This window comes from Gymnoscopelus microlampas (assembly GCF_963454915.1).
Source record: "Gymnoscopelus microlampas genome assembly, chromosome: 7".
NCBI classification, from domain to species: domain Eukaryota; kingdom Metazoa; phylum Chordata; class Actinopteri; order Myctophiformes; family Myctophidae; genus Gymnoscopelus; species Gymnoscopelus microlampas.
The window spans coordinates 5,007,831-5,030,308 of NC_139944.1; the positions used below are offsets into that span (position 1 = coordinate 5,007,831).

Genomic DNA, 22,478 nt, shown 5'->3' on the forward strand with positions numbered 1-22,478 from the left:
GGGCCAGGGGGTGGCTATCTATTTCCTCCTTTCCCCTATTACTTTCTGCTACGCCACCAACCTTCCACCTTTTTCATGTATTCGATTACTGTTTTTCCTCTTTGTCTGACCTGTCTTTCACTTCCTGTCATCAGGCTGCGACATTAATGTCCATGAGGGCTGTCAGACGAGCGTGGTCGATCCTTGCCGCAACCTGGTATGTTCCGGGAACACAGCGGGGTATATCAGACAGCAATGGTTCCTAAACTGGGGGTCGGGACCCCAGATGATTTGCAACACTGATGTGCATGGGGGTTGTGTTATGGGGGTTGAGAAATGCTCTCTCTACGTGTGGATGGGTGGGGATTGGGGACTGTAACTTACGTTAATTGACATTTAGGGTATGTTCAGAAATGCACCCTGAGAATCTGCTCCGATTTCAGAGCACTCTGGTGCTGACATCATAGAGCCGTTTGATTATCACTTAATTTATGAACAGCCAGATATTCATTAACTAACATGATCAATTTAAAAATGTAAAATTCATTGCGACAAAGTGGGTGCAGTCTCACCATGTTGTCCCTATATTACACTGTTGCTTTTACAACATCTGAATTTCGCCCCAGGGATCAATAAAGTTCTATCGTGTAGATCTGCTATTTTTGCCAAATTTACGTTTGCACCAGAATAGGGAGGCTAAGGTTCGAGGGGTTATTGGCATACAAGCCTTGATCTCCAGGCTTTTATTTTCCATCGTGTTTTGCTCAAAAATAAGAGCTTGGACCAGCCTGTTGACGTTCATGGAATAGAAAGTGGGTGATTTCCCCAACCAACCAGAGTGCAGTGGGCGGTTGATTTTTCACCACAAATACTAGCATCAACCTGAATGAATGAGGTTTCAACTAAATGAAGAGTTAAATGATACATATTTGCTCATGGATTTATCATTTATAACAATTATAATTTACAATTTAGGCATTTAGCAGACACTCTTATCCAGACTAACTTAGAATAAGCAATGTAAACACATCAAATGCAGAGAGACAGAGTTGTGCCTCAGTACACTAGGATTGATTGATTGATTGATTGATTGATTGATTGAATACTTGTAAACAGCACATGGTACAGTCAGTGAAAAAAGGTCCCCAATAATTATTTATTTTAACTGTCACCTACCCGATGAAGTATATAACCATATCACATATCATTTTTATGATTTTTGTCTTCTTTATTTTTTTTACATCCAGGTCCGTATCAGTCATACACTAAATGACGGAGAGAAAGAGCATGTCACCAGAAGAAAACTCGCAGTTCAACAATGGCTGAAGAAAAAGCACATCCCTTGTGAAACTCCGGTAGGAGCATTTACCCTCTTTTACTTAGTCTTCTTGTCTCCGCCAGGCCAAAAGGCATGTTCGAGACTAGGTTTTACATAGTCTCGTCCGTGTGTCCGTCCGTGTGTGTGTCCGTCCGTCCGTCTGTCTGTGAGCAGCTAATCTCCGGCACCGTTGGCCCGGTTGCTGTGAAACTGTGTCTCTGCCCCGAATGTTTCAGATTGGCCTGTTGTAGCACCACCAGGAGGCCGATTTTTCCAAAAAAACTATTTTTGATATTACTCCTAAGTTGTTGTCCAAACATCACACAAATCGGTAGCCTACACAGTATCACAGTATAGTCATGTGATCAACACAAATCTGCCCTGAATTTTTCAGATTGGCCTGTTATAGCACCACCTGGAGGCCGATTTTTCCAAAAAACTATTTTTGATATTACTCCTACAGTTGTTGTCAAACATCACACAAATCGGTACACAGTATCACAGTATAGTCATGTGATCAACACAAATCTGTCCGATTTTAAATATTCCATCCTGATTGCCTAAGACTGGCTTCCAAAGTTTGCAGGATTGGTTTGTTTTGAACAAAATGCCTCAAATCATGAACACTGCATGCAATTTCTGTGACATTTTTCACGCACATTCCCACTTGGCCGAGGAACAAATGCCACTTAACATTTTTCAAATCATCCTCATGGTGTCACTATAACAGGCCGTTTCACATTTTCCTATAACTGCACCAATCTGCATGAAACTTTGCACGCACACTCCCTAGAGGCCAAGGAAAAACCTTTGCCCTGCATTTTTCACATCTTTCTTTTACAGCGCCACCGTAAGTCTTTCCACTTTCAAACTTTTCCCCAGCATTTCTTTTAGATATTGGTCCAAAGTTTGTGCCTAAAAATGTTCGTCCAAATTGCTCAAACCCCCCAGGAGGAGATAGATTTGAACTGTTTTTAATATAATAAAAATGGTGGGAGATAGAAAGGTCAGAGGATAGGTCAAAGTGGGAAAGTTGTTCCTCGTGGGGAGACGCATATAGTGTATTGACGTCTCATTGCTGTAGGTCAAACGGGGAGTAGGAGTTATGCCTGTGCAAAGTTTGCATTTTTCAATTGATTGTTATAGCGCCACCCTTTGGCCAATGGTTGTGCGTTTCGTGTCTTTGCCGTTTGGCATAGCCCTCTACCATAATTATTGCAGAGTTTTGTAAAAAAAAAAAAAAAAAAACTGCACGGTTATGCCAGAACTGCAAAAGGTGGCGGAAGAAGAAGAATAAAACTAACAAAAACAACATGTGGTCCTATGCACTATGTGTAATTATTATGCACTCCAAATGCAGGACATCCCCGAAATTCACAGAATTGCATAGAATTAATTGTGTGTGTGTGTGTGTGTGTGTGTGTGTGTGTGTGTGTGTGTGTGTGTGTGTGTGTGTGTGTGTGTGTGTGTGTGTGTGTGTGTGTGTGTGTGTGTGTGTGTGAAAAATTTTCCCCAGCCCCACTATTTTTGTTTTTACCTAACAAAAACATTCTCTATTTGGTGACAGAAAAAGGTTAATGTGCAGCTCAATGTTGAATACAAATAATCAAGAGGATTATTCAGGATTTAAGATAACGCAAAATAACGTTACATTTGTTTTATGTTTCTCTTAAAAGGACAATGCTCCCATCATTGCTTTGATTGGTTCTGGAGGAGGAGAGAGAGCCATGGTGGGACTGCTGGGATCTCTGCTTCAACTGGATAAAGAAGTTCTACTGGACTGCATGATGTACCTGAGTGGAGTGTCTGGATCTACCTGGTATACACACACGCTTGCTCGCTCGCACACGCACAGAGAGAGAGAGAGAGAGAGAGAGAGAGAGAGAGAGAGAGAGAGAGAGAGAGAGAGAAAGAGAGAGAGTCACAATATGGCCTTACGTGAGGTATTGCTTTAATGTTAAAATATCACCATATAAATCCGATGCATCATCGTTATTATTATGCATCCTTGTTATTAAACCAGTTTAATAACACATATGGTTTCATTGAGCTAAAGTAGTGACCACAAGAAGTGCCATCAATGTGGTTCATAATAAAGTATCACTATTGACTTTACAACATCATTACTATACGCTGGACTTATAAAAATTAAGTAGGCTTGACATACGTGACTTGCTAGTTAAATGTGGTGGTAATTGTATTAACCATGTAATAATTTCCACAAATATGTTCAAATATGCAAATTGTCTCATTAAATATGCACAATACCACCATTTCCTCAACAGAAATGGATTCTACTGGTAAAATCATCTTGGGACAAACTGTTTATTTGACCATTGGTTTCCAAAAAGTATTATCTAAATCATATAAATGATTCACACACATCACGGTTTCATATGGGGTAGGTTTGTTTAGAGAGTGATATAACTGCCATTAAGCTACTAGATTGGCAGGGTTATCATACCAAAATATAAACTAGAGACATGCAGGAAGACAAAAATAAACTATACAATATCTGTGTTGGTCCCTTGGACTACTATGGGTTATAAACGATTAAAATTTAGGCTTTTAGCTTATCTCATCCAGAGCGACGTATAAGTGTGAAATGGGAATAAGCAGAGTAACTATGAGCTCTAGTCAACAAGCAATAAGTCTAGTCACAGAGTAGTAGAGTGCAGAGAGAACAGTGTATAGTGCCTCAAATAATAGCTAATAAACATGTAAACTGTTTTGATGGTTACATAGTAAACATTTAACAGGCAAACCTTCTGTTCTACTGCTTGGTATGATATTATTGTATTGTGATAGTGTTACTAAACCTTGGCCAATCACAATTCAAGCTACCCATTTGTATAATGTAACAAGATGGGGGTCTAATTACAGTCTGGCTTCCATGTCAATGTGGTCCTTCTATGACATCATGAAAATAGGAAAACAACATGAACGTCCTCAACCCAAACTTGGGCAGGTGCTGAGCGACGAACAACGAGCAAATAAATAAATGCTCGTTAACTGAGGGCCCAATGCTTTATTGCACCAAGCTGTGACGTTTCGAGCTGAACGCTCTTCTTCAGACTGTCTATCACGTCAGTCAAGTATGACATTTCTGTTACATATTACCTGTTCAGCCTGACCGGAGCTTCATTGTCAATGATAACATAACACGTGAAAGGCTCTCTTATAAAAAAACACACCGTAAAAAACAAAGTATACATGTATAATCGTCAGAGGGGGCCATACATTGTGTTAAGTCAAGTGAATGAACTTCATGATGAACTATTTTTCTGCCGCTGGGAATACATTTAATTATGTATTTTCTCTCTTCTCCTCTACAGGGCCATGGCCTCCTTATACAAAGGGACCAACTGGTCCTCCAAACTGAAGCATGTGACCGAGGAAATAGTTCAAAGGCTGGGTTGTGGCAGAGTGTTCGTGCATGAGGATCATGTGAAAAGGGAGAAATACGAACTCAACGACAACTACAGTCGAACACACCGGTGGGCTGCACATTACGTCTCCGCCTTCGTGAAAGAGGTCAGCCAATCATTTACACAGTAAACCATCTTCGTTTGTGAGGCATTCTTAATGGACAAAGACAAACTGCAGCATGCTAGCTGAAAACTTCTACAATAATCATTGTTGTTTAGGTTTTGCGATAAATTAAGAGAAACTTGTGACATTGGGGGCAAAACATTTCCCTTCTTCACAAGGCAGGAAATTGATTTCCTGGTGAGCCAGGTAAGCTGAGCTGAGCAAAAAAATGACTGTACATACTGTACAGTACAGAAAGACATCAACACCATCAATAATTCGGGGGAAAAAACACTATACACAAGAGAATGCACAGTAAGCATGTCCAATAGTGTTCATAGTGTACTGAACTGTTGTTTTCTGAGCAATTAGTCTATTGCCTGTGCTTCCTAGTCCGTGCGTAATAACCCACACAGTGATCCAGACATTTCTGTAATACTGTACATTCTTGATGAATGTATTACAGAAATGTGTAAAATAGAAGGCTAATTTTTCAGAAAATGTGAAGCCCAAATGTCCTAGCCTGGGATCCAGCCTGATTCACTACGTTTGGCAGATTGTTTTTCTCACTTCGCTTATCAGTCTGGCCAGCCTCCTATTTGACTCATATTTCAATTACGTAGACAGGTCAGGAAGTGACTCGAGTCGTTTTGTGCACGTACATGGAGATAGGAGACTTTCCAGGCTGTATAGTGAGTGAGAAAAAGAAATCCGCCGAGCGTAGCGGAGCAGTCTGGATCCCAGGCTACAAATGTCCGGCAATTCTGGAATGACCCATATATTAGGAACAGTCACAGCCCCAAAATGCCAGTAAGACCTACGGTTCAACAGTTATTGGCCAACATGAATGAAATAGTCTGTCTGTTATCAGTGGTGTAAAGTAACTAAGTACATGTACTCAAGTACTGTACTTAAGTACAATTTTGAGATACTTTTACTTTACTGGAGTATTTCTTATTTCCAATACTTTTACTCCACTACATTTCAGAGGCAAATATTGTACTTTTACTCCACTACAATTATCTGAGAACTTTAGTTACTAGTTATTTTGCAGATATAAATATATTACTATAATTAGTAATATTATTATAAAACATACATGAACCGCTTTAGTCCTATTTTATACCTAGGCTATTTGAAAATAGCAGATCTAGAATAGAAGCTCACAACGTGTGGCATCGTAGAGCTTGTAGATCGGCTATTTTCAAACATCCTAGTACTTTTACTTTTGGTACTTTAAGTACATTTTGATACCAATACTTTTGTGCTTTTACTCAAGTACATTTTTAATTCCGGACTTTTACTTGTATCAGACTACTTCTACATTGCAGTATTGATACTTTTACTTAAAGAGCTGGTAGAATGTTTTTGCACTTTTTCTGTTTTTCATGTGTCTATGTCTATGAGGTTGATAGAACTTCATTAAGCCCCCCGGTGGTGGTTTTATGGTGTTTTATGTCTTCTCTGACTATTTGGAGTTTCTTCCTGGAGGCTGAAACCTTGAGGGTCAAACGTGCCAATAGAGAAACAGCGCTTTAGTGACATAGTAAAAACATACCCTCCCCCTCATTATCATAACACAACAGATATGGGCATGAGGAGGAGGAGGGACTAGGACAGGTGGGTGGTGCTAAGGTGGTGGTGGAGGTGCTAAGGTGAGAACCAGGTATACTTAATGAACTGGAGGCGTGTCCACATAAAAACATAATTTTAGCAATTTCTGTACACTTTTTTGAAAATAATCTTCCTCTTAGTATAACCATAATACCTGATGATTATGTTTTAGGGGGGGGGGGGATCACTGAAAATCACGGCACCCCGTCTTTAAGTAAAACATTTGAGTACTTCTTCCACCACTGCCTGTTATAGAATTTGAAATATTTGTGGTGGAGCCGTGGAGGTTCTTCCATGGCCTACCGGGAGGGTGTGTGCAAAGTTTCAAGCTGATTGGTGTCACGGTCTGCTCCGCGGGCCGTGGACTCATTGCCCTTATATGGTCGTGGACACTTTAGGACTGTTCTTTAGGCCTGTCACGGTCCGCTCCTCGGGCCGTGGACTCTGACTTTATTATTTAGACCTTCCTGCCCTTATAAGGTCTTGGACTTATTAGGCCTTGTTCTGTTCTGTACCTAGTCTTGTTATTCTGTTACTCTGTTGTTGTTGTTGCCCTGCGTTTGTTCTGTACCTTATTTTATAGTCTTGTTTCCTGTTCTGCTTAGTTATTGTTACCTTGTCTCACCTCCCTGTTGATTAGTCATGTTCTCCTCCTGTGTCATCTTAGTCCCTCAGCCTATCCCAGTGTTGATTGTCTGTTGAGTTCACCTGTGTCTTATTATTTCCCTGTCTATTTAAGCCCTGTGTTTGCAACCTGTCTTTGCTTGTTCATTGTATTATGTTGCGTGCGTTACCTCGTGAGTTCAGTCCCTTGCCTGTGTTATCACCTATTGAGTTATTAAACCCGTTAAACCGACCAGTTCTGCCTCTGTCTCTCCTGCACTTGGGTCCTACAATCCTGCCCGGACTCAAACCGTGACAATTGGTCCAGCGGTGCCCCAGATTAGCTGCTCACAGACACACAGAAACGGACAGGGGTGAAAACATAATCCCCGTCCCGGCCATTCAGGCTATGGCAGAGGTAAAAATGTCATAACATGTTATAACAGGAAGTATTAAGGCATTATTTATTGTGTTTTCAGATAGATGAACATGTTCTTTCAGACCAGAGAAGAATGCACATGGATCCCTATCCCATCTACACTGTGATTGATAAGAAGATCAGAGACAAATACAAACAAAAACAAACAGGGCTGAAAGGTTAAGTATCATTAATCTATGCTCTGTGTGTGTGTGTGTGTGTGTGTGTGTGTGTGTGTGTGTGTGTGTGTGTGTGTGTGTGTGTGTGTGTGTGTGTGTGTGTGTGTGTGTGTGTGTGTGTGTGTTAATTATCACACTTTAAATTGGACGTTTTAAGTACTAGAGGTTTGGGCCGCACACATACGTCGCACCTCCATCCGACTGATATGCCCATATATGGAGATCTCTGTGTCTGTCAGTCCTTGTCCCTTTTATGCCCATATAGAGATCCCTGAGGTCATCAGTATATGTCCATACTGTATACCTGCATGCCCCCTTTTGTGCCCACAAAAGGGGGCAAAACCTGCTAAACCAGCTAACTCCACCCGCTCTCTCCCCTCCCCCTCTCCCCTGCACACAGAGCTCAGAGCTGCCACAGAGCGGAGGATAAACACACTTTAACAAGGCAGGTTTTTTTCCTGCGTAGTCTGTTAAAAGTAACTACGCAGTGTACCTGTTTATCAAACTTAGCACTGACGCTATATGAAAACAATTAATTCTCTTTCTAAAATCTATATAGTGTTTTCTGAGAAGCGCAATGTGACAAGAAATTAGTTCATATAGCATTTCTCTCGCTAGTTCTACTGAATATGCAACTCTGTGAACCCCTCTTTGCAGAAGTTATCGTAATATTTAAAGTCCTGCTTATTATGTAGGCCTATATAAGCAGTATCATGAAGTATCAGGGCATTAATTAAAGATGGAGTGCCATGATATTTTTCAACCCTAAAACCTGATCATAAGGTATTATTATTATGTAAGGATTAAAAAAAAAAAAAAAAAAATGTACAGAAATTGTTAAAAAAAAAAATGTTTTTATGTGGACACGCCTCCAGTTCATTAAGTATGCCTGGTTCTCACCTTAGCACCTCCTCCACCACCTTAGCACCACCCACCTGTCCTAGTCCCTCCTCCTCCTCATGCCCACACCTGTTGTGTTATGATAATGAGGGGGAGGGTATGTTTTTTGGGGGCTCTGTGATGTCACTAAAGGGCTGTCTCTCTATTGGCACGTTTGACCCACAAGATTTCAGCCTCCAGGAAGAAACTCCAAATAATCAGAGAAGACATAAAACACCATAAAACCACCACCTTAATGAAGCTTAATGAAGTTCTATCAACCTCATAGACACATGAAAAACAGAAAAAGTGCAAAAACATGGCACCAGCTCTTTAACGCGTTGTGATGCATTGTAAGCTTGGAGTTCCATTGTCAGCTGTTCTTATCAATGATGGACAAAACCTCCTAACTCCACTTGAGCTGGATTTGGGTAAAGTGGTGATAATAATATAATGACACATGCAAGTAGCTGACAATGTATAAAGTCACAATAGCAACTTTGATGAATCGGTATTGCTTTGTTTAAAAAAATAGAAGGTTTTCTTCATTTCCTGAAAAAAAATGTTTTTTGAGTTAGCTGGTTTCTGCCCGCCAGCAGATATATTTGGGTTGTAGCTGCATTGGGAACTCTTTGGTTATGGCTGAGTCATAGTGACATGTTGGTCCTCCCTTAAAGGGATAGTTCACCCCAAACATAACTTATTTTCTATCAATTACACACCCCATGAAGCCTTGAATTCATGGAGTTTCTTTAGTTTTTGTCGCATTCCTAAGCCAATAATTTGATGGCCGGCGGAAAGATACTAATATCTCCGATAGGAGACTCAAAGATGACACTTTGTGTCTCCTACCGGAGCCACCACCGCTCATCAAATTATTGCCTTTGGAATGTGACAAAAACAAAAAAATATCCATGAATTCAAGTCTCCATGGGGTGAGTAATCGATAGAAAAAAAGGCAATTTAGGGGTGAACTATCCCTTTAAGCCAATGTTTAAGCCAATGGGAACTCTATGTATGGTTGTTAAATATTATTGTGTCCGCCAGGCCGAAAGGCATGGCGAGAGAGTATGTTTTACCCCCTGTCCGTCCGTCCGTCCGTCCGTCCGTCTGTCCGTCCGTCTGTGAACAGCTAATCTCCCACACCGTTGGCTTGATCGCAGTGAAACTGTGCACACACACTCCCTGGATGCCAATTCAGAACCTCTGCCCCAATTTTTTCACATGACCTGTTATAGCGCCACCAGGAGGCCGCTTTTTGCAAAACACATTTTTTCACAGTACTCCTACATATTTTGTCCAAACATCACGCAAATCGGTACACAATATATCTATAGTCATTAAACGAAACGGGTCTTTCAGATTTTTCATATTCCACCCTGATTGGCTAAAAATGTCTTCCAAAGTTTGCAGGAGTGCTCCGTTTTCAACAAAATGCCTCAAATTATGAACACAGCATGCAATTTCCGTGAAACTTTGTACACACATTCCCACTATGCCGAGGAAGAAATTCCACTTGAGATTTTTCTAATCAGCCTCATGGTGGCGCTATAACAGCCCGATTCGTGTTTTTAGCTATAACTGCACCAATCTGTGTAAAACTTTGCTTGCGCACTCCCTAGAGGTCAAGGAAAAACCTTTGCCCTGCATTTTTCACATCTACCTTTTATAGCGCCACCAGGAGGCCGACTTATGTAAAACATATTTATTTACATTACTCCTTCCGATTTAATCCAAATTTCATGCAAATCGGTACACATGATCTCTATGGTCATGTGATCAAGACGGATCTGTTTAATTTTTCATATTCCATCCCGATTGGCTAAGATTCACATCTGAAGTTTGCAGGAGTGGCCCGTTTAGAACAAAATGCCGCAAATCATGAACGCACTGTCCGATTGCGATCAAACTTTGCACGCACATTCACACTATGTTGAGGAACAAATGCTACCCTTTTAACATTGGCCTGTTATAGCGCCACCAGCAGGTCTAATTTAGCGAAACATTTTTTGTGTACAAAATTCAAATCCTCAAATCATGAATGCAGTCAGTGTCCGATTGCCTTGCAAGGCCTAAGAAGAAATGCCACCCTTTACACATTGGCCTATTATAGCGCCACCAGGAGGCCACAATAACCTACCTTACCTGGCGGAGACCTGTGCTCCGAGGAGCACTTTTTCTAGTTATAAATATATTTTTATTAGAGCAAAATCACATTGAACTGCATGGTTCAGAGCATGACTATGTTTTCTTGACAGACACGTGGTTTGAGATGACCCCCCATGAGGCGGGGTATTCTCTCACTGGGGCCTTCGTGGACCAGAGATACTTCGGGAGTAAGTTTGACAACGGGAAGTTGATAAAGGAGCAGCCAGAGATGGACATGCTCTACGTGCAAGGTGAGACTCCACCATGGTCAGTCCAGTTGTTCTGTTGGTTTTCTTCTTCCAAAGCATTAAATGTGATTTCTGTGTTGATCTATTGGCAGGCTTGTGTGGTAGTGCTCTAGCTGATACAGCTTTCATTAGAGATTTTCCTTGGGGAACCACATACAACTTCCTGCACAACATGAGAGGTGAGTGCAGAGCTCTGGCACAATTCACTGATCATAGTTATTGGTCACCATAAGTGGTCAATGGGTGCTTTAAGTATAATGCTGACATTCCTAGTTGTGTTATTGTATACATATTTTGCCACTTACAGTGAATCACACTATTATGTATTAGAAAAGTGATTATGATGCATTATAAAATATCACAGAAATGATTGTTGTCATATGCATAGCCGTTGACAGTGCTCTGGCTATAAATAAGTTGTAATGTATTTTGTAACATACTGTGTTTTATAATTAGGGCCCGAGCACTGCACAGTAGTGCAAAGCCCTATTTAAAGTGCAATGATTATTAGGGCCCAAGCACTGCACAGTAGTGCAAAGCCCTATTGAAACTGCAATGATTATTGTCTCCGCCAGGCCGAAAGGCATGGTGAGAGAGTATGTTTTACCCCTTGTCCGTCCGTCCATGTGTCCGTGTCACGTGTGTCCATCTGTCTGTGAACAGCTAATCTCCGGCACCATTGGCCCGCTCGCTGCGAAACTGTGCACACACACTCCCTGGATGCCAAATCAGAACCTCTGCCATGCATTTTTCACATGGGCCTGTTATAGCGCCACCAAATTGTAATGTACTGTTGTGATCTATTGTGTACAGCTGAAGAAGTAGACCCTGCTATCCTGACATCAGAAACGAGGAACTATATCGACGCTGGACTGCTGCTGAACTCTCCCTACTTCTCCGTCCTCAGACCAGAGAGAGACATTGACCTCATCATCTCCCTCGACTTCAGCGAAGGCGACCCTATGAAGGTAACACATGCACGCACACGCACACGCACATAGTTTCAGTGTTTGCACTGGAGTCTGTTTTAAGTCTTCTCATCTTTGTTGTATAGAATCAGTAAGGTGCCTGATTTTGCGCTGGGAAAATATTTAAAAAAGAAACAGTAAACTCATATTAGCCTCTTCTGTCATGGTCATTCAGTGTGCAGACTCTCAGGGCCTGATTTAATCAACTTGCTATTTGCTAGTGAAATGCTCAGTGATATGCCCCTGTAATAATTTCCTCTGTAGTGCGAAACCGGTCGGAGAGAATGATCGCAACAGCATATCACCGGCAAATTGCAAATAAAATAAAAATCTGAACCAGAATAATCAGAATAAGCATTATTGTCACATCATAGGTTTACAGGTATAAAACAGTGGGCAAAATTCAATTTGGGCATGCTCCACCGTTTTTATTATTTCCATAAGAGAGAGGGAAGATTGGGGGGCAAGGAGGAAGAAAGATCAGACAATAAAAAACAAACAAATTATAAAACCTATTTGCACATGGTACCGGATATTTATCCAGTGTGGTAAGTACCAGAGGTAAGACATAAAGGTGCGTGACCATAGCAGCAGATGTATACTGTACATGATATGCTATTGACGTTAGTTAAAGTGCGAGAAAGGAGCAAAGTGTCAGCGTGTGTCGACCGCATAATCCACATAACTGACACTGGTTTAATACGCAGGTCGGTTCATGAGGAAAAGCAAAAGTGTAAGACCAGCCTGACGACAGGCGGTGATCATGCCTTGTTCAGCAGTCTGACGGTAGCCGGGTGGAAGCTGTTCATGAACCCGGTGGTGTTGCCATTGATACTGTGGTAGGCCTCCTTGACCGGTTAGAGTCGTTGTAAGGGGTTGAACTGTTTGTGGCTGGGGTGGTGCTGATGATGCCCTGGGCTTTGACTTCACAGCACTTCTTGTATTCCTGGAGTGCGAGGAGCTCGCTGTAGGTTCTTCTTTTCTCGGGCAGTAAAGTTTGCGTACCAGGCCGTACACAGCCTGATAGAGCGCCTTCAACTGAGCTGTTGTAGTACACGGATGCGGGGTCCTACTCCAGACCTCGCTGTCGATGCTGAGCCTATTTTTCTCACGTGTGTGGTGTGTGTCTCCCATTTGATCTCCTCGGTGTGTACTGCGAGGAACTTGAACTGAAGTCTACGATCACCTCCTTGGACTTTTACTGTAGTGGAGGAATTATGGCTGCTGTTTTTTTTATGCCCATGTCTGTCATCAACACGACATCAGCCGATTCTGATGACGTCAGGATCCCCACATGTCCATATTTAGTCAAACAGTCGTATGGTAGTGGGTACTTCACTGGGTACTCTGAAAACAAGTAGAACAAGTACAACGGGTATCCATAAGCAGGTGGGGTATTCATTCCCACCCATCCGAATGATTGTAATCTAACATTATTAATACTGTGGTATACTGCACTGGATACTCTAACAACGCATGTGGTATTTTTGATGCTTTAGCCATCAAAAATATATATATACTGTGTGTACACACACACACACACACACACACACACACACACACACACACACACACACACACACACACACACACACACACACACACACACACACACACACACACACACACACACACACACACTCTAGTGGTTTAAGAAACTCAGATGAGGAAGAACTCACAAAATAAGGAATAGTATTTCTCTGGTTGGTAGACAGAGTCTACCTGGTCCACCCCTACGAATACAAATGAAGCAATTCAGTGGAAACTGTTACAACAGACAGACAGACAGACAGACAGACAGACAGACAGACAGCATCATAACCATGGTCCACAGTGTTGTGTCATGCAATTATTGTATAGCCATCTCACACTAATCCTAATCATCATACAGTTTACAATAATCGATACATTGTGGTTATCATTTTGTTGCTTATTTCTACAGACAATTGAAAATGCTCATAGGATGTCCAAGGAGATGGGTATACCTTTCCCGGATGTTAAAGTTCAAGAAAAAGACAGAAAAGAACCAGAGGACTGCTACATGTTTCAGACAGCAGGAGACAGCAAAACCCCAACAGTGATCCACATGCCCCTGTTCAACAAAGTGAACTGTCCCGGTAACTGTTCTATTTGTATTGTACATGAACATACATTTACTGTCCATCCAAATGTCTTCAGTCAACACAGAGGGATCCATCATATCTCCGCTGTCGGGTGGAAACCTTGTATGTCCAACCGGTCCTTTTTTTTTATTATATAAATTAAAGTCGCAATAGTGAATAGTCACATTGCAACGTGTTGTGAGCTTGTAGATCTGCTAAGTTCACTACTTTTTTGTGCAACACTTATAACGTATAACGAAGTAGGACATAAAAAGTTGAAATATGGAGATACAAGGTTTCTGCCCGACAGCAACGATATAGTTGCTGAAAGAGCATGATTTTACTGATTTAAAGCGTTACCATATTTGTTGATGTTAACGAATTAATTAAACTAGAGGTTTGGGAACTCTTCGCTTCGCTTCGCTTCGCTTCGCCTCCTCTCCTCTCCTCTCCTCTCCTCTCCTCTCCTCTCCCTCTCCTCTCCTCTCCTCTCCTCTCCTCCGAAGCCTAAATAATAGCCAGAGCTCTGATCAATAGTCTGTGGCAAGTTTGGAGGCAAGTGGAGTGATCCTGTGCTGACCAACCCCGGACGTACTGTCGAGGTCATTTCAAAGTAGTATATAGGATAGGATAGGATAGTAGTTTAGTAGGCCTCGGAGGAATATTTCACCTAAATAGTTTCCTCCTCTATATAGTCTTAATCTTGACAAGTATCAAGACTAGACTGTTTTATGGCCTTAGTTATGCTTTTTTGAATTATGTACGACAATTTGTTTTTGTTTTATGTCCATTGTGGATCATTCATTCTGAAAATACATTTGAAATACCTGATACACATTAGTGCACGGACACACACACACACACACACACACACACACACACACACACACACACACACACACACACACACACACACACACACACACACACGCAAGCACGCACACCCGTGTGTTGTTCATCAACGTAGTGGGAATGTGCTGTTCATCACATGACTATAGAGATAATGTGTACCGATTTGCGTGATGTTTGGACAAAATCTGTAGGAGTGATATCAAGTAATGTGTTTTGCAGTGTTTTGCAGTGAAATTATACCTTAGGCAGAAACCTTAATTCAGTCAAATAGCTCTTTAATGTAAACTATCCAATTAATCACATGATATCCCCATGACGTGTTGACTGCAAATGTTGTGTGGGTGACATGGTGTATGTTGCTTGTGACATTAGAACAATGTCAAATATTTGTGTTTCTACTTTCTCCTAATTTCTGCATCAGATGATCTTGACAAGGTGAGAAATACATTCAAGACCCGCCAAGGAGCATTAGATCCTGCACAGATCAAAGAGCTGATGAAAAGAGCCGCCGCAAATGTGATCAACAACAAGGACAAGCTGGAGAGAGCGATTAGGAGGGCCGTCATGAAAAGAATGCCAAAACCAGAATGAATGACTAGATGAGGATTCTTTACAGAACATTAAACAACTTTCAGTTGAACCAGAACAGTGGATTCTGGTTCCCGTTTTTTTTTTTTTACAATTTTTTACAAAAACACGTGAAACACGTGATTGGCACGTTGCACCATAGTGGTAAAACACGTGAATGGCACTCAATGAGTTAAGATGACATTAGTGTAAAATCATAGAAACCATTACAGCTGATGGTTTGGTGATCATATAATCCTGTTGCTGCAACAATAGTTAATATGCATATTAATTTTTGCATATTCATGTTTTATAATTATATTAATGTCCTTTCTCATTGGTGTTTTCTATAGGATGTTTGTCCTAAAGTTTGGATATAAATACTGAAGCTTCTGCTGTACAGGTGCAAAATGATTTTGAATTAAGTCTGAACAGATCATGGAATTGTCCTGTGGATTCTTGGATTTAATTCAATGTGAATGTAACTTATATACAGCAGACTTATGCTTATGTCAATCACATCATGCATCACTACATATGAACATACACATGAAAGGACCACAATGCGTTTTATCCTTTTGATAATGATGTGACAATATATACATTTTACATGTTTATCATCAATAAAGAGGTCAAAGTCGAAATGTTGATATGTCAACTTGATATATATATTTTTCAAAATGTCTCAAAATCGTATGAAAGTAGCACATCACAACGCGTCGCATCGCAATGTGTTGTGAGCTTGCAGATCGCTATTTTTTAATAGACAAAGTGTAAAATAGGACTTAATTGATTAATGTATGTCTTGTAATAATAATCTAAATCTCTACTAAGTAAGTAAACTAAAGCTTTCAAATAATTGTAGTCGTGTAAAAAAGTACAATGCACACATGTAATTCTACTGGAAGCAGAAAGCACTGAAAATTGGACTCAAGTAAATTAAAAGTACTTCAAAATTGTACTTTACAGTACTCGAGTAAATGTACTTTCCACCACTGAACATGTGGCATGTCGCCCAAACAACTGTATATGTCTAGATATACAACTGAAGTCATAAGTCAATGTGCAAAAATTACTTAAATCCATACTTTATACTCGTTGTAGGTGTCGCGCAAAAATACAGTAAATAGCCGATATACCTAAGTTAACATGTGAGCTTGTAGATCTACTATTTGTCATTCTGCTTTTGATCTGGAAATGAATGGCAATTAGATTACATTTTTAAATGATCTCATAGGCTAGATCAGTATCTCAGATAAAAAAAAAATACATGAGTAAGATTGAATAAATTAATGAATAAAGCCCACATTTAGCCCAAGCAGTTAATTATTCTATTAATACATTGGTCTAATGTTCTACATGCACTAGCCTACATAAGTCCCCTAGATGACACTCTAGCCTAAGCATGTTAGTTATGTAATTATTATTGTATATTTTATTTATACATCACCTAACCAGCTGTAACAGAAAATGTTTTACCGCATACTAAAATATGATCACATTATCATAAGTAATACAGTCTCTTCAGTTTTACTGACCTATAGACCCCTTAACAGACGACGTCACACTGATAAGAACCAGTATGCGTGCAACCAGTATGCGCTAAATGAAACCCATTCTATCAGGTCTCGCCAGGACGTGCCACACTAGCCAACACTCAAGAGGGGGTTGGGGTGTGCTGAAACTAGCGCACCCCGAAACAACAGGTTGGAAATTGATTGCGTGAAACAATCACCTGCGCATCCAGTCTCAATGTTAGTAAACAATTAATTGGTCTATATCCTGTACTATATCGCTTCACCAAGTCCATCTTGTATGAACATTGTGAAACACATTGCAGTGTCCAAGGCACCCCTGAGACCAGGTTTGCCCCTGGAAACCACTGGCCCCAGCATAAAGACACAAAACAATGCAAACAGATACAGTACCATGATGTTGCATGCACAGGAACATCCAAGTACATCTGCATAAAATGCTTGCAGGCTTTGTGCCCTAGGTGCTTAGTCAATTTAGTTTGACTCAGGCCAGGTGCGACTACTTCAATCTAGCCTGGACTAGTCTGGCCATGCCAGGCTAACTTCAATCAGCCATCACCCATCACACAGTTTGGTTTTCACTAGACAGTAAGCACTCATGTTGGTGTTCAAAGTAGAGTTATTTTGGTTTTCACTTGACAGTAGAAGCACTATTATTTATGCGTTTTGTGTTTGTTGAGCCGAGGAGTCAAGAGAAAGTTAATAAATAGTATTAGAATATGTTAGAAATGTGAAAAATTTAGTTTTACAGCATTACAAATATATTTGATTTGATATTATTAGATTTTTATCATTTTATTCATTGGTTGTATTTTATCCTTATTCTTTTCAGTTAAAAACACAAACGCATGCTGAGTGGACAGGTCAATAACTCCTTGAAAAATTGTTGTTTTAAAAAAAAATAAGTGCAGTTGTTATATTTATGTCTAAAGACACATAAAAACTTAGTAACATTTTTTTTTCTCAGGTTATCATAATTCATGCGTGAAAGGGATAAAATGCTGTTAAATTCACATCATGTGAAAAACAGTTCCTGTGTTAGATTTTGGCATTCAATAATGTCAGAAAGCCCCTCGGCGACATCTAGTGACATTACATGGAACTTATCCCAGTGTTGGATTTTGCCGTCAGAGTGAGAGCTGTGTATATTACCCCCACAAGATCAATAAAGGTCTAAGCTTATGCTGTGTTTGTTTCATCATTATTAGTAATTATAATCTGAGTAACTAATTTGATGTTGTTTGTTGATCCCATTTTCTTGGTTATGTACAGCAGTGGCTCTCAAATCAACCCCTAAATATTTGGTCACGGACCTCCCTCTGAAAATGTTTTGTGCCAGGGACCCCATACAAGATTTGTGTGACCTTGTATATTGGCTATATTCAAATAGTTTAAAGTGGTTAAGCTGCACTTTGAGGACCACTGCACTAGTTTACTTTTGGTTAATTGTGTGCAACGGTGTGCGTTGTCTTATTGTCCATGTTACATTCGTCACCTTATTAAACTAATGGCCTAAGTCATTTTTTCAAGGTTTTCAGGAAAAATAAAAAAAATGATCCAGAACAAAACTATATGATATTTCTTAATCATTTCACCCAAAATGTTTATAACAAATTATGACTGTTTAATTAGAAATAACACTGTCTGTCAGTTATGTAACATAAGAGATTGAAATAGGTTTAAATAGGATTAAATCTGACTTAGGCCAAAATAAAAAGCAAAACAAATTACAAAATGGCCTAAATCAGTAAATAATTTGGCTTAAGTCACAAAAACATGTGACTTAGGCCAAACAAAAGGCCTATTTTGTCCTAAGTCACACTAGGGAGTTAGGCCATTATACTAAAAGGGGCGTGAACAGCATGATCCTTTTCAATTAGGAGTTGGGCGATTTTACCAGAGGTGGCCAGTGTCATGAGGAGCTGATTTAGGCAAAAATATCATTTCCTCAAAAAATGACTTAGGCCATTAGTTTAATAAGGTGACGACTGTTGCACATTTTATGTTTCATAATAACATAGTATTTACACTCCTTGGTAAAGTGAGCACTGTTAAAAGTTATCCGTCATGGATTTAGTGGAACATATTTTGTTCAAGGTCAAACGTAACGTTTTGCGGTTTTAAAGTGGTGCAGCCTTGGTCAAATGGTGTTAAATATTGGAGGGTTTATGTCGAGTTATTCAACATATTTGGTGTCATATTTTGGTGGTATTCTGGGTCAATCTTTCCAATAGCACACTTTTTGAGAGGATATTTTAATGTCTGATACCTGTAATTTGGGGTAACAGTATCCCAACACCCATTTTTTTTGCCGCATTTGGCACTTAAAGTTTTTGCCACACCGCTTATATGGGAGTAAAATGATCTAAACCTGGTATAAATAGTTCCTTATAGACATGGTTGAATTATATTAGAAGCAACATTTATAAAAAGTGGTTCCCCCGAGGTCATGTTGTGAAACTGCAACTACTGAAACTGTAACAGGCTCTGTAGTTGGACAGACGACAGCCAAGTAGTAAGGGGATATTACATAAATCTTGGTATAAATAGCTAGAAATAGACATTTCTTTACCAATGTGTTTGTAAAGGTGTCCAGTAACACATTTCAAAAACGTTGAGATTCAACTGCCCTAGGGGAACCCATGACAGCTGCTGAAATTTGGGTTACCCACAACCTTATCCGGAGAAAATCTAAATTGTTTAATTCTGCTTTAAGTCGCATGTGAGCGGGCCCACAATTATAGCATATGACAGCTTTAGTTACTTGTTACTTCGCAGATTTGATTATTAATACAAAACCTACAGTAACTACATACAGCCGATCTACAATGTGACGCGCTATGAGCTTGTAGATCTGATATTTTCTGAAAATGTAAGTACTTTTACTTTGGTACTCAAAGTATATTTTGATGCTAAAACGTTTGTACACTGCAAGCTCCAAACCCCTGCAACTGCAAGGTTCACAGTTCGATCCCGGGCTCCCCCAGAATTAGTATCGAAGTGTCCTTGAGCAAGATGCTGAACCCCAATTGCTCCCGATGAGCAGGTGCCTTGCATAGTTTCCTCCGTCATCGGTGTGTAAATGGGTGAAATTTTGATGGCAATAATTTTGTACATTTCAAGTTCCAATTTAACACTAATGGTGTGTATTGGTCAACATAACCCCACACAACTCCCTCCACCCCCACACCCCATACCCCCCCTCTCTCTCTCTCTCTCACACACACACACACACACACACACACACACACACACACACACACACACCCACACCCACACCCACACACCCACCCACACACACACACACACACACACACACACACACACACACACACACACACACACACACACACACACACACACACACACACACACACACACACACACACACACACACACACTTTAAACCATAGAAAATAGCTAATCTAATCTCACTGGAGCCAGGGGGAAGCACCCCGCACCCATCACTCCAGCCCCCTATACCCCTCCATCCCCTTACTACCACCAGCTATTCTGTTTAACTGATGACAAATAGGAGAATGATAACAGGTGCTCCCGATCTGATCAACCGGAGGCAAGCCTGCACCCACACAACACAAAGACAGAGATACCGAGTCAAACTGAATTTGTACTTTTTATAATTACTATGTTTCGGCTTTAAAGCGATCCCACATAGTTTCTTTAGGAAGAATATTTCAGTTAGTGTGGTTGCCCTAACAGGGCAACCAGACTATAGTACTCTTCCCACTTTATTAGTGTTGTTGCCCTAACACTAACAGGGCAACCAGACAATAGTAATCTTCTCACTTTATTTTTTCTAGATGAACTTTATTTTGCCGCGCTACTCCTCCCACAGTTTTTCCCAGACTCGTGCCGTGTGTCAAATTGACCGGCTTCACCGGGAATCGTGTGTTTGTATCTTGCTAAGAGATTGGTTATACAGTTTAATTGATATTGATTTATTGGTGCATTAAATTTCCCCATGGACTTTAATGGGAAAATTAAAAACTTGAATTTAAGAATTTTTTTCTCGGAAACTGTAAGGGCTAGAGTTACAAGACTTGGAGGTTAGGTTCATAATTTAGTGCAAAATTATCTAAAAAATAATAACAGTCCACTTTACCTTTTGGCCTATAACTCTTGAACCATAGCTCGTAGAATAAAACAATATTTTCCCCTGGATTCCTTGGGTCATGACGCAACTCCTTATATAGGCCACGTCCATTTGCATCTGGATAGATTTTCCGCCATTTTAAATTTTCGGTAAACCATAGAAGTTCGGTTTCCGGAACTCAAAATTTACTATGGACGAAATGTATACGGAGCTGAAGTGGTTAATGCATGTTTGTAATAATAATCTAAATCTACAAATAACTAGTAGATTAAGGTTTTCAAATAAATGTAGTGGAGTAAAAGTACAATATTTGGATCCGAGATGTAGTGGAGTAGAAGTGAAAGTATTGGAAATTGGAAATACCCAAGTAAAGTACAAATACCCTAAAAAAAAAATAGTACAGTACTTCAGCAAATGTGCTTAGTTACTTTCCACCACTGGTGACAGTAGATTAATTGTGCTGGCGGTTGAATTTGTTGATCTGTGAGCCCTGCTGCCCACCTGCTATTTACTGATAATGTATAACTGCCACATTATCTGTAGCAGCTATGTTTGGCTGAGTTATTTTAATATCTCTGCTGTCGGGCAGAAACCAGCTATAATATGGCTGGTTATATATTTTGGACATATTATACTTTACTAGCCTGGTAAACCCTCCCTCCGGAAATCTCATTTCCATTTGATTTCAGAAAGGAGTCTGGTCTGAAACGCCTTTCTGCAATAATCGCTGTGGGCTGGAGTTGGGCGGGAGTAATACCGTTGACTGACAACCCCTTCAACCAATGATCGTTTTCCCCTTCAGCCAATGAGCAGTTCATTTTGACGAGCTCCAGACTATGTGACGCAACGGGACTTTTGGGACGGCCATGCCGAAAATAGGTTGCCTTATTGGGATACATGCGTGTCACTCCCCGCCCCTGCCGATTCTCTAAATTTATATTTTTAAATAGGCTCTGTCATGATTAATTGACCACATATATGAAGTTAAACAACTAAATTCTATCCAAACGATATCTTATAAGTAAATTCCGTGCCTCAAAAAAGAAGTTTGAAAGCGTTATAAAACTGAAAGTAAGAAGTGAAGGCACTCGCACAAACAACAATGGCTGCCGTTCGTCTTTTTTCGGCGGCTCTCAGGCTGCACTCGGGTTCATTCGGGCTCACTCGAACTCGCCACCTGATTGGCCAACTGTCGCTGTCAATCACAGAACAATGAGCGACGACGCTGATAGGCTCGTCGGCTCGGCGAGCAGAGCGATTATTGGAGAAAGGCGTTTCAGACCAGACTCCTTTCTGAAATCAAATGGAAATGAGATTTCCGGAGGGAGGGTTTACCAGGCTAATACTTTACAGGAAACTGTTTTTATTTTTCACACAACACAACACTGTCACAACACTGTCTCATCAAAGCTGGTGTGGTGAC

General features: G+C 40.4%; 1 protein-coding gene across 1 annotated transcript in view; it reads left to right on the top strand.

Moving 5' to 3' along the window:
* The window catches only part of LOC311049399 (cytosolic phospholipase A2 gamma-like), a gene marked incomplete at its 3' end in the record, with an annotated part of 82,222 nt that extends 66,792 nt beyond the window's left edge, over positions 1-15,430 (top strand). The window contains exons 10-12 of the mRNA XM_084062970.1: positions 11,731-11,885; positions 13,828-14,002; positions 15,261-15,430. Coding sequence (XP_083919096.1) covers positions 11,731-11,885; positions 13,828-14,002; positions 15,261-15,430 — 500 coding nt within the window. The remainder of the gene's footprint in view (positions 1-11,730; positions 11,886-13,827; positions 14,003-15,260) is intronic.
* Positions 15,431-22,478: the final 7,048 nt, after the last annotated feature.